Source organism: Hordeum vulgare, chromosome 5H (assembly GCF_904849725.1).
Source record: "Hordeum vulgare subsp. vulgare chromosome 5H, MorexV3_pseudomolecules_assembly, whole genome shotgun sequence".
Taxonomy (NCBI): Eukaryota; Viridiplantae; Streptophyta; class Magnoliopsida; order Poales; family Poaceae; genus Hordeum; species Hordeum vulgare.
This window is the reverse complement of record NC_058522.1, coordinates 587259419-587271558: the sequence shown is the minus strand read 5'-3', so window position 1 is coordinate 587271558 and position 12140 is coordinate 587259419. Positions and strand designations below refer to the sequence as shown.

At 45.0% G+C, this 12140-nt stretch overlaps 2 protein-coding genes across 9 annotated transcripts; one reads left to right on the top strand and one right to left on the bottom strand.

The window, feature by feature from the left end:
* The first annotated feature begins 2471 nt into the window (after positions 1-2471).
* LOC123395276 (luc7-like protein 3) lies at positions 2472-5984 on the top strand. 6 transcript variants are annotated; one of them, XR_006609692.1, is made up of 7 exons: positions 2472-2829; positions 2924-2999; positions 3148-3348; positions 3442-3651; positions 3772-4130; positions 4221-4283; positions 5700-5984. XR_006609692.1 is itself a non-coding variant. In XM_045090251.1 (6 exons), the coding sequence occupies exons 1-5, from the start codon at positions 2618-2620 to the stop codon at positions 4102-4104; spliced, it is 1032 nt and encodes a 343-aa protein (XP_044946186.1). In that variant the 5' UTR covers positions 2472-2617; the 3' UTR covers positions 4105-4130; positions 5700-5984. The 6 variants fall into 6 exon arrangements, 3 of the variants coding, with proteins under 3 accessions (XP_044946186.1, XP_044946187.1, XP_044946185.1); XR_006609691.1 differs by adding an exon at positions 4390-5519 and having other exon boundaries at positions 3772-4283; XM_045090251.1 differs by lacking the exon at positions 4221-4283.
* A 1157-nt stretch (positions 5985-7141) lies between these two features.
* LOC123395275 (nucleolin-like) lies at positions 7142-11909 on the bottom strand. Of its 3 annotated transcripts, none has more exons than XM_045090249.1 (14): positions 11685-11909; positions 11550-11621; positions 11389-11478; positions 10315-11273; positions 10105-10194; positions 9779-10021; positions 9037-9261; positions 8811-8922; positions 8548-8724; positions 8280-8461; positions 7862-8006; positions 7681-7766; positions 7525-7604; positions 7142-7436 (listed from the first exon to the last, which is right to left on the bottom strand). In XM_045090249.1, the coding sequence occupies exons 1-13, from the start codon at positions 11785-11787 to the stop codon at positions 7536-7538; spliced, it is 2553 nt and encodes an 850-aa protein (XP_044946184.1). In that variant the 5' UTR covers positions 11788-11909; the 3' UTR covers positions 7142-7436; positions 7525-7535. The 3 variants fall into 3 exon arrangements, with proteins under 3 accessions (XP_044946184.1, XP_044946182.1, XP_044946183.1); XM_045090247.1 differs by having other exon boundaries at positions 7506-7604; positions 11685-11908; XM_045090248.1 differs by having other exon boundaries at positions 7142-7604.
* Between the last annotated feature and the right edge of the window lie 231 nt (positions 11910-12140).

The following is a 12140-nucleotide window of genomic DNA, read 5'->3' as shown; positions in this document are numbered from 1 at the left end:
AAGGAGAGAGAAAAATGACTGAGAGATTGGCGAAACTCACATCGATGCTATGGTGATTTTGTGACTAGTTGGCGGGACGCGGCGAGCGTGGAGTGGATGAGGGAGAGAAGATCGGAGAGTGCGCGCTCGATGGTCAGGGGGAGCGGGGCCGACCTTGTAGAGTCTCCTTGGCTCGTGCACGGCTTGCGCACAATCGCCGGCGCCACCTGCTCATCCGTCAACAACTCCAAACCCTAGGATGATTCCTGGCGCGCCTCGTCTGGATCCACCGAGAAGGCCGCGCGCCACTGGATCGCCTTGAGGGCCTCGGCTTGATCACCTCCCATGCCTCAGCTCGATCTGGTGAGAAGACCAGCGGACGCTGGATCTGACTCATCGTGAAACGCCTGCGTGGCCGACATCCATATATCAAGCGCCCCCACCCCACCGATCCTTTGAGCGAACCTTTTTTAAGGAGAAACAACGCAGCGTCGGATAGTTTTCTACCTAAATGGGCTGCCCGTAGAGTCCCAATTAACCACATGCCATCAAAAAAGTTTCCAGAACATCGGCCTATTAGGACAGCCAGACCAGATCGCGTCAAAAAAACTTAGAGAAAGATCTGACGGTCAGAAACTAATCTAACGCAAATCCGATGACAAAAAATGTTGAGGTCCTGAGAGAGCTCGCTTTAGGCTCAGTTTTACTGTCCTAAATACCCAATCATACCCACACATTGCACTCACACTTCATACCAAGGTGCAACACAAGCAACACAAGACAAGAACAAAATAAAATGATGTTATGCATGATGCCATGATGCAACAAGAGATGAAGTCAAACTTAAACTCTTTATTCAAATCCAACATGTTAACATAGGAAGGTTACCATACAAGGAAATATATCACAAGAGGGGGGAAGGTATTGCATTGGGGCTGTTACAAATGACTAATGAATGCATAGGATTGCAAAATCCTTTCTTTATTTTGTTTCCACAGGAAATGAGCTAAATATGGACGAAGTCAAACCATAACATGAAATGGAGTAAAGGAGGAGATAGAAGATATAAGGTGCAGGCGCCACTAGAAGAAACAACATGAAAGACGATGCATCATACGATACGAGTGGTCGTACGACGTGGATTCTGAGGCGTCTCATCCACCTAAACATACTTTATAAGGCGCTCGAGGACGAAAGGTTAATAGGAGAGCCGCGAGAGGAGCCACAAGACAGAATCATCTTCATCCGGTCTTTAACCCTAGCCGTTGTCATCTCCATAACCACCATAGTTCTTCCTTCTCTAGTCATACTTTTAGTCGTGTATCACACATGATATCCATTATAAGACATACTACGAGACAATCTATCTCCATGATGTGTTCTTCGTGTGATGTTATCTCCATGTGTAAGTAGTTCGGTAAGGTGTGGGTTTAGGCAAGAGCCTTGCAACCCGATGTATTTGTTGTAGGGATCAATGGAAGGGTTTTGAATTAACATCTCGTATGTGCGACATAAAATTGTTCCATATATGTCTCTTGTCACTTTCGCGTTCTTCATCCGTGCAGGTACCCAGGATCACGAAGAGCGAGTTATGAGGATACTAAGGGAAGGGAGATTGTGAAGAATTATTCTGAAGGCATCTCTCTCATGAGCATGGTAGCAATGGATGCACAAATTATTGTTGGGCAATCAATGGAAGATAAATAATTATATCGCTATTCATGGCATGGCCAATATGTAGTCATTACGTTCGTGATAAATAGACTGTTAAACTTACGGACGCCTACTACTATTATTGCACCAATCGACCGCCATCCATAATACATCTATGGTATTAAGTTCATAACAAACAGGATAATTTTTTAAGTAAGATGACATAATATAGACAAAGTAAGACCGAATAAAATGTTCAGACTCTGTCATTCTATCCTTAATAGCAACAATACAAATGCGTGTGTCGCTACTTCTTCTATCACATAGTGAGGATACCGCAAGCTTGAACGTATTACTAGGCACCACTCCCTTTAAAGATCTACTCATTTACTTGGCCAAAGTAAACTTACAGACCGAAAAGCATATACAATTATATGAAATTACACATAATAAATTTTAGATTGGATCAATTACTTTTAATGAATAATCTGAACATAAACTCATAATTCATCGGATCCAAAAAACACATAGCGAGGATTACATCGAATAGGTATTTGAAGAGATCGTTGTATTGAACTCATAATTCATCGGATCCAAAAAACACATTGCGAGGATTACATCGAATAGGTATTTGAAGAGATCGTTGTATTGAAGATGAAGATGAAGATGGAGATGAAGATCAAGAGAGATGAAGATGAAGATCAAGAGATATACCACAAGGCCACAAACCTTATGTGTTAATGCTTTGGAACTAGCAGGAGGCCCAGCCCAAATATCCAATTCCAATTCCAATCCAATTAGAAGAAAGAAAGAAAGAAAGGCTCCCTCTGCACCGCAAAACTCGCTCTTTTATTTTATTTTTTTGCTCTCCTTCTCCTTCTCCTTCCTCGCCACCGCCGCCGCCGCCGCCTGCTGATCTTTCTAGGGTTAGGGTTTGTGGCCGGAGCGTAGAAGGGGAGATCCGATTGGGTTGGTGGAATCGAAGATGGACGCGCAGCGTGCTCTGCTTGACGCGCTGATGGGGTCGTCGCGGGACCTGACGGAGGAGGAGAAGAAGGGGCACCGGGAGGTGTCGTGGGACGACCCCGACGTCTGCGCTCCCTACATGGCCAGATTCTGCCCCCACGACCTCTTCATCAACACCAAGAGCAACCTCGGAGTGTGCCCAAAGATCCACGACCCTGCGCTCAAGCAAAGGTTCTTTCTTTCTTTCTTTCCCCGATTCTTTCCATCTCGATTTCTTCCGATTCAATTCGAATCCATGAATGAATGAATGTTTACATGCCTGCAGCTTCGAGACCTCCCCCCGCTACGCCGCCGCCCTCCCCAAATTCGAGGCCGAGCTAGCCCACCGCTGCGAGAGGCTGGTAACTTCCTCTTTTCCTCCCCCCGCAAACACAGATTTTGCATCTTCTATCTACTCATTACACTATGCTATGTACTGTATGTGTTTGTTGTGGTTTATTTACCTATCCAGATTCCAACATATCTCTCCTTTTGCTGCTGCTGCTGCAGGTGCAGGACCTGGATAAGAAGATCAGGCGCGGCCGCGACAGGCTGGCGCAGGACGTCGTGGAGATGCCGCCTCCCGCCGCCCACGCCGAAAAGGTCGAGCAGCTCGCCATTCTCGAAGACAAGATCAAGAAGATGCTCGAGCAGATCGAAGAGCTCGGCGACACCGGCAAGATTGATGAGGCCACCGCGCTCATGAGGAAGGTAGTGCAAACCCCCTGTCCTTGTCCTTCTGATTGCCGGCTGATTGCTAGCCCTCGCGCTAGTTAAACCATGGTTCCTGATCCTGGCTTGCAGGTGGACATTCTCAACCTAGAGAAGTCGGCTCTCACCCACCAGATCGAGACCAAGCTCTCCATGGTCCCGCAGGAGAAGAAGATGGAGCTCTGCGAGCAGTGCGGCTCCTTTCTCGTCACCAACGACGTCCTTGAGAGGACGCAGTCCCATGTTACCGGCAAACAGCACATTGGTTACGGCCTGGTCAGGGAATTCCTCACCGAATACAAGGTCAGTAGTAACTAGTTGTTGCGCCACAAGACAACAATGTTCTTCTCTGCTTTATGAGACCATTTTTTTTTTGTTTTGAGAAATTATGAGACCAAGTTCTGATGGTAGTTGCTTTTTCAGGCTGCGAAAGAAGCGGACAAGCTTGCAAAGGAAAAGGAAGTAGAGGAGCGTCAGAACCGGGAGAGAGGATACCATAACAGAGGCCACCGCGACGACTATAGGGAGAGATCCAGGGAGCACGACCGTGACCGCTACTACGAGCGGAGCCGTGACAGAGAGAGGCCCTATGAGCAGGGAGGTAGAGGGTCTGACTATAGAGGAGGTTCCTATAACAGCCGGAGGGATTCTGAAAGGGCGAGGCCCAGAGATAGGAACGGTGGTGATTTTTCAAGAAGAGGAGACCCCGGGAGGATGAGGAGCAGGTCCCGGTCTCCGGGCAGGCATGGTTATTAATCATTTCAAGTTATGAGACTCGTGAGGTAGACCATTATGCTCCTTTTGCTTATTCATTCTGTCGCCATGTCCGAGTGTTGTCATGATTAAATTTAAACCTTACTCTGCTCTAGCAGCTTTCTGTTGAAACCATATCTATGGTCTTCCTTTTATTATAGAGAGGATAAAAACAGAGGAAGGTACCATCTGTCCTTGGCAATATATATTTTGTTGTTTATATCTTACGTGCACTCTCAGATTGTGTTTACAGTCTAGGAACTGAAAAAATGTTGTTTGATATGATAGAGCTGAAAGCCGTATGTATCATCCTAGGCAGGTAACCCGTAACCTCTGTCTTACATGTTAAAATGACTGATGACATACAAGGTTTGGTTATGACCTGGAAGAAACAGTAGACAGGCAACCCTCTATCTTGCATGTTAAAATGATTGATGATATAAGGTTGGGTCAGACCTGGAAGAAACAGTAGGCAGGTAATCCATAACCTCTGTCTTGCATGTTAAATTGATGACATAATATACAAGGTTGGGGCGGACCTGGAAGATAAAGGTAACCGTTATGGATATATAATAAGATTTTGTGTGTACTGCGCCACGCATTTCTTCTTGACAGATTTTGAAAAATGATATTGACTAGTATCTGCAGTAGGTTTATCGTATAATCGTTAAACAAGAGGATTGTTAGGTGTGATATGATGGAACTTCTATCATACAAGGTTTGGTTAGGACCTCGAAGAGACAGTAGGCAGGTGACCCGTAACATCGGTCTTGCATCTCTTAAATTGATGATAAATACAATAAGGTTTTGTTAGGACCTCGAAGAAACAGTAGGCAGGTGAACCGTAACCTAGGTCTTGCATCTCTTAAATTGATGATAAATACAACAAGGTTTGGTTAGGACCTCGAAGAAACAGTAGGCAGGTGACCCGTAACCTCGGTCTTGCATCTCTTAAATTGATGATAAATACAACAAGGTTTTGTTAGGACATGGAAAATTCAGCTAATATTACAGGCCATCGGTTCCTGAATGCCCAGCTTGTACAACATTTAATTTGCACTGCCAGTAGAGATTTTGCGTGTGCTGCGCCAGACGTTATGTATCTTGATGGATTTTAAGAAAGAGATGACAGTGGCTAGTATCCGCAGTAGGTGTATCTTTCAGTCTAGGAACTGAAAGATTGTCTTCTGATATACTTCCTCTGTCCCAAAATTCTTGTCTTAAATTTGTCTAGAAATGGATGTATTTGGGATGGAGGGAGTAGCTTAAGAAGTCTTTAGATGATACTACTATCATCCTAGGCAGGTAACCTGTAACCTCTGTCTGTCTTACATGTTTATTAATCGAGCTGAAGAAATCTTAAGATGAGTGCGTGGAAGAATTAGGTGCAGGTGATATTTTTGGCAGAAGAACAAGAGGTAACATTATCAGGCATCGGCCCAGCCTTGCACTTCCAATTTGCATGACCAGTACAAATCTTGTGTGTATGGCTGCGCCATCCGTTTCTTGTTTTGTCATCAAGAGACCAGCACTGGCTGTCTTATCTTGAGATATATGATGATGGATGGTCATTAGCATTCATCAATCTTTAAATACAGGATTGGATGGGAGGATCGTCCACTTGGGAGTTGTTGACATCAGAAGAATTCAAGCGCTGTTGGACGGTGCATGTCAGAGATCAAGGCTAGATTTGAAGTAGAGTCGCCTTTTGCTCGTCGAACATGTAAAATCTTCCGGTCGTTTGAGCTTTTGAGCGGGCATGAAGTGTTTTGGTTTGAAAGTTGTGTTCAAGTTGTATTTTCTCACAAACGCAAACATATTTGTGTTGTTTATAAGCATGTACCAAGTGAAAGTAAAATGAGCTTGAAAGGCGATTTATTTGCTGACCATTTGTTCAACATGATCTAATTTCAATGCTGTTTATATATAAGCTGCTCCGTTCAGGTTCGGGCGGCAAAACCCTAGCCACTAGAGGCCCTTCCTACATTGAAGCTCTCCCTTGTTTTCTGACAGTCAATACAAAAACGACTCTGTTCGGTCGTGCTGGTGGTCGGTCGGTGTCCGGCAAAGCGACTCTGTTCGTGATACAAAAACAAACTTGAAAGGCGACTCTGTTCGTGATACAAAAACAAACTTGAAAGGCGACTTGTTTGCTGACCGTATTGGTTGAAAATCTATCTTCAAAGCGGTATGCTACTTTTGACAAAGGTTTGAAGCTGTCATGCAAATTTAGTAAAAAAACGTAGCAAAATGAATAAGCAGGTATATAGCCATCATCATCATCACATTCAAAACATCTGGGCATTCATGTATACTGAAAACACAAGAATCGTCGCCTTGCTACACAGAGTAAGTATGTTGTACAGACACAAGATCCACCTTGATATGCTGCTATACATTGCACCAAGAATGCCGCCCAAGAATGCTGTATGTTCTTACCTGCCTCACCAGACTTCTTCTAGTGCCCGAGTAATAATCGCTTAAAATCTATGTTAGCAAACTAGCAACAGAAGTAAGAGCTGCAAGTGTTATTGAAGAAACCACATGACAGACAACTTGACAACATAACAAATATTTTTTTTCTTGAATATGAGCTGCCACTGTCAGTTAATCACAGGAAAGCCTAAAAGTTCAAACGGATTCAATCAAATCTTTCGTGTAGTGCCTAAATAAAATCCAACTCAAATTGACGGTAGCATGGTAACAAACAGAACCAGAACCAACTTCTTGACAACTTTTTATCCGTCCCAAAATTTTGTCATCGTGTCCCCCAAGGCCAAAAGGCACCTCACAAATATTACCAAATTTGGATCAACTGCTAAAATAGCCAATGAGCCTTGACAAAAGTCTACCTGACCAACTCCAACAATTGTAACTGCAGTGCCGACGGATCCGCTATGTAATCAGCACATGTACACCAAATATCTCCAAGACAAGAATCAAAATCTTACTAAACAACAGTCTCATATCGGTTTCATATCCCCAATGACCTCAAGACCAAGAGCAATGGCTTTCTTAGGTAATTCTCAGCAAAGTCACATAACAAAAATTGTCTAAAATCCATAATCCATAATGTTATCTAATCAAATACAGAGAGGTCCATATCATGCTTCTAGTGATATAACATCATCCACCAATATCCTCACAATAGATTCATGACCCCAAACATGTCCTTTGACAAGGACAATTGATTATTCTTCTCCAACAACAGTAATTATCAAGATAACTAACAATCAACTGACTTGCGAGTACTACGATAGCTAATAAGCGGCATAATGTTTCTCACTAGTCACTACCAAACCGAACACTAGTGTCATGCAGTACCCACCTGAAGTCTGCATATAAACTGATGTTAGTGTTGCACGATGCAAATATCAAACAAGACCAGCAACACGCAGTCATACCAGGTGACAAGAGACATACACTGGTACCACCTAATGGTAATGCCCGCCTCCAGAATGCCCACCTCTATGGTGTGGTCGGAACGAACCCCTACCATATTGCTGCATAACAAGGGAGAGAATTACAAGCCAGAAAATTAGACAAATAGATAGAGGGATAACCAAAAGTTGAACTTACAGCTGGGGGAGGGGCAGGGGCTGGGGCAGGACCAGGACCATGGCCATAGTAATCACGTGAATAAGGACCCCTCGTCCCAAAAGAGTCTGCAATGGCAATATACAATGAGAAACTATCACAAAATAATATCAAAGGGGCATCACAAAACATGCCCGTGCTCCATCAAACTTAGGATTACAACCTCTGTGGCGGTCCCCTCCAGGAAATGGTGGCTGGTCATAATGATCAAAACGGTTCCCTCCAGAAAATGGTGGCTGGTCGTAATGGTCAAAGCGAGGGCGCACACGAGGAGGACCAGGCTCAAAGTATCCAGCAGGACCGGGTTCCTTCATACAAAAAGCAAGTTCAGCGCACATGGTACAGAGAACTACTTAGCACTTATAACATACTCCCTCCGTCCCAAAATAAATGTCTTAAGCTTAGTACAATTTTATACTCCCTCCGTCCCAAAATAACTGTCTTAAGCTTAATACAATTTTGTATTAGAGCTAGTACAAAGTCAAGACAGTTATTTTGGGACGGAGGGAGTACTAGAGTTAATACAAAGTTGAGACAGTTATTTTGGGACAGAGGGAGTAGTAATAAATATTGTAACAAACCATGTGAGAATATGGCCTCTTGGTGCTATGCCGAACGTCTTCATGGAAATATGGGTTTTCACCAAAGGGTCTACCAAAATCACCCTCGGGCTCAAATGCTGGCCCTCTAGGTGGAGGATATCCTCTCCCCTGCCCTCTATCAAAGAAATCATGCCTTCCTGAGGAAGGTTCCCATCTACCCCCTGCAAATATTAGTCAGCAGTGTAAAAATGCGCTCAAAAGGTTGAAGGAGTAAATTTGTGTTTTTGAATCGCAATAGGCAGCACACCTCGAAAGGCAGGAGGAGCCTGCCTGGCGCGGAAATCAGAGGGCGAAGCTTCAAAACTGTTGTTACTGTATGCAGAATTAAATCTGCCACCACGACCAGGAGTATGATTACTGAAACCCCTATCACCATGGAAACCTTCCCGGCGAGGGGCAGCTCTTCCCCTATTAAAACCTCTACCTGCAGAGCCATACAAGTTAACAAACAAATCCTCATGTAACAACACAAGCAGTCATGGAAGTTGGGGAGGGGGCACAATTATTTACCAGGCCTGTTAAAACCAGATCCAGGATGTCCAATTCGAAACCCACCACTCATTTCACCTTTCACAGCCTGACTTTTAGGTAGAGGGTTCGAAAGTCTAACCCTTACTTTTAGCTAAGTTAAAAACACCAAAATTATCACTTGTAAGCATCAACACAAAGGGCATGTCAGCACAGCGTTTGGTATACATGAAAACAAAGACGGTACCATTCCAAACCAGAAAAATACCTTTGCTTTTCCATCATCACCCAGTTCGGTGTTGTTGGTGGCTTCAATACAGGCAAGAGCCTCCTCATGGGTTGAGAAGTTCACAAATCCAAAATCGTTTCTTTTAGCACTAGACATATTGCGAGCAAGCACAACTCGTTCTATCAAACCATAAGCTTTGAATCGGTTTTTAACACGTTCTTCATCCCAGTATGGTGGAAGTCCATCAATAAAAACTGATTTGACCTGCAGCATGAGAAAGTATTCAACGGCATGACAAATCGTAGACTTGAGATGGTTGGATATGAGAACCAAATAATCGAGAACATTCCAAATGCAAAAATAGGATTTATCAGTTCTTTTCCGCCACAATACCCATATGTAACAAAGTGAGGATATCAAAAAAAGAGTGTAAGACACAAACATATGTGCTAGTCATATGGTCAGCAGACATTAGCTTATTTTCTACAGAGGCATCTTGGCTCAAGGAAGTACAAACAAACTATTGCTCATCTCAGTCTGATCTAAAATTTGGATTATCCAAATTGTATGTAGTAACAAGCAGCTAAATACAAATCATAACTCTTGGATAAACTACAAATAACTAACCATGAGGTTGTATTAAGAAGCATTATTGCAAGTACAATGACATCTTTCTATACTTATCACTTAATTCACTAACCGCATCAATAAAAATTGAAGGCAACCTGCTTATACAACAATCCTGTGTATATACAGAAACATGGTAAAAGTAATTAAGCACCTGAGCCATGACTTCTGCATCTGCTTCTTTTATTGGCTCTGCAAAAGCAACTTTTGCAGTTCTCTCAGGATGACCAAATAGAGCATCTGGTTGCTGCAGCCTTTTGAATGCAAGCATCGCATCTGCGTGGCAAGAGAACTCAAGAAATGCAAAACCACGGCTCTGGCCTTCGTTTTGAGTATCAGGAACAAGAGTTAAGCTTTGAACTCCTTCTACCCCATAGTCAAGCAGCCTCTTCTTAATCTGAAAAATAAAGGCGCAGAATTAGCGAATTATTACTTATTAACAGGATCATCATGGTTGCGCATATATTAAGGAAAACATACAGCTTCCTTTGTCCATGTGTTGCAAATATTGCCCAAGAACAGCGTATCGTTGTCCTCGCTAGCAGCAACACCACAGCGTTTGCCATGTATCTGCAGCAAAATAAGAAGTAAATTAAACATGCATCACTGCACACAATATCGCATCACAGAACATTCTATCTTAACATTTGTTTTTCAAAGTAATAATGTACGGGGAGCTGAGGTATTTACCATAGGATTCTTCATCTCAGCAAGCGCCCGAGCTACCTGCTCTTTGTTTGCAAACCTGACGAATGCAAAGCCCTTGTTCTTGCTGGTCGAGAAATCCTTGTGGAGGCGGACCTCCACAACATCACCGACCTGTGAGAACACCTTCCTAATATCCTCCTCGACGGCTTCACGGTCCAGCCCTCCCACAAAGATCTCTAGCTCCTTTTTGCGCTGCCTGTTCTTGGCCATGTCTGACATAACCTTGCGCTCGTCCTCATTCTCTTTGACCTCGCCTGCAGCCTGCCCGTGCTTCTCCGCTGCCCTGGCACGATGCTCTTCATTTTTGCTCTTGGCTGCAGCCTGCCCGTCGTCCTCCTCCGTTGCCCTGGCACGGTCCTCTCCTTGTTTGAGCTCAGTTGCGGCTTGCCCTTCACCCACAGAGGCAGAGTCCTCGAAAATGACCTCTTGGGGATCCTCCTCTTCCTGCTCAGCATCCATTTGTCCTTGCTGGAGTTGGTCTTGCTTGTCCTCTGCACTATTATCAGTTGCAGCAACCATTTCTCCCTGGCCAAGCGTTTCAGCTTGACTGTCTTGCTTATTCTGTGCATCGTCAGTTGCACTCTGTGTAGCAGCAGCAGCAGTCTTTACTGCTACATCATCATCGTCGTCGGCTTTTCCACCCCCTTGGTGCTGGTTCACCTCTGTTTCTTGGATCTGTACCGCTTGCTTGTCGGTGTCGGCCGTTACCTCCTCCTGGTTATTTCCCTGCGCTTCGTTCTGCACCGCTTGCTCGTTCGCATCGGGCACTGCATCCTCCTGGTTATTATGTCCTTGTGCTTCTTGTGGAGGGAGAGCTTCTTTGTCTGCGGCCGTATCCATCTCCTGCTGCTGCACTAGGCCGTCATCACTGGTGGCAGATGGCACGTCGGCCTCACTCGGGCCGAGCATGGCCGAGCCTGGCTCGTCCTTGATCTTGTGGTCTGTGGTTGAGGCAGGCAATCATGATGGCATTCCATTAAAGTGGAATGCGGTTAGCACGGCAGAGGGGAGTAAGAGTAACGAAATTCCATGGTTGTGGAGGAAGCATAGCTATACCTATGCCTTGGAGTTGGTTGTGGTGGGGCTGAGGGGATGATGCGTCTGACGAGTCAGAGATCTCAATCGTCTCCCGCCCGGCAGAGGCATCTGGCAGTGACAAGGAAAGTCGACAGCTTTAGGTAGGGCGGAAAAGAGGAAGAAGCAGGGGAGTACCGTACCGTGGGTCTCGGTGAGCTCCTGCTCCTGCTGCTGCTCGGCGGCGTCGGGAGCCTCCTCCGGCGCGGCGGCTTCTGCAAAGGGGGTTAGGTTAGACAGACGGAGGCGGAGTAGAAACGTGGGGGAGAAAAGGCAACCTTGGGCGGGAGGCGGGGTCTTGGCCGCGCGTCCACGGCCACGGCCGCGTCCGCGTCCCCGGGCTCGTCCTCGTCCTCGGCCGCGACCAGCCGCCGGCGCCATGCTTGAGTGCAAGTTGGGAGTTTGGTTAGGGTTCCGACACCAAGATTTGTTGATTTGATTTGATTTGGGTGAGACGGAGGAACCAAATCTCACGAGTCCAGTTGGGGATTTCTTTCTTTCTTTCCTTCTTCTTCTCTCTACATGGAAGAGATGATGGAGATGGAGATGGAGATGGAGATGGAGGTGATGTGGCACACACAAACACACACACCATTTTCTTTCCCTTTTCCTTATCTTCATATTCATTTCAAAAGGGCACACATTCAATATTTCAATAAAGTTTAAAATCAAACCTCTCGGATGTGTAGCCACTCTTTTTTTCATCGATGAAATCGAGGACTCGATCCCTTTCG

Excerpts from the sequence above, each read along its gene's own strand:
- LOC123395276 (XM_045090251.1), top strand. The coding sequence starts at position 2,618 with ATGGACGCGCAGCGTGCTCTGCTTGACGCGCTGATGGGGTCGTCGCGG. Across the intron at positions 3,000-3,147 it reads CCCACCGCTGCGAGAGGCTG|GTGCAGGACCTGGATAAGAA; the intron begins GTAACTTCCTCT and ends CTGCTGCTGCAG. Across the intron at positions 3,349-3,441 it reads CCACCGCGCTCATGAGGAAG|GTGGACATTCTCAACCTAGA; the intron begins GTAGTGCAAACC and ends CCTGGCTTGCAG.
- LOC123395275 (XM_045090248.1), bottom strand. The coding sequence starts at position 11,787 with ATGGCGCCGGCGGCTGGTCGCGGCCGAGGACGAGGACGAGCCCGGGGA. Across the intron at positions 10,195-10,314 it reads CTGAGATGAAGAATCCTATG|ATACATGGCAAACGCTGTGG; the intron begins GTAAATACCTCA and ends ATTTTGCTGCAG. Across the intron at positions 8,923-9,036 it reads GTGATGATGGAAAAGCAAAG|CTAAAAGTAAGGGTTAGACT; the intron begins GTATTTTTCTGG and ends TTTTTAACTTAG.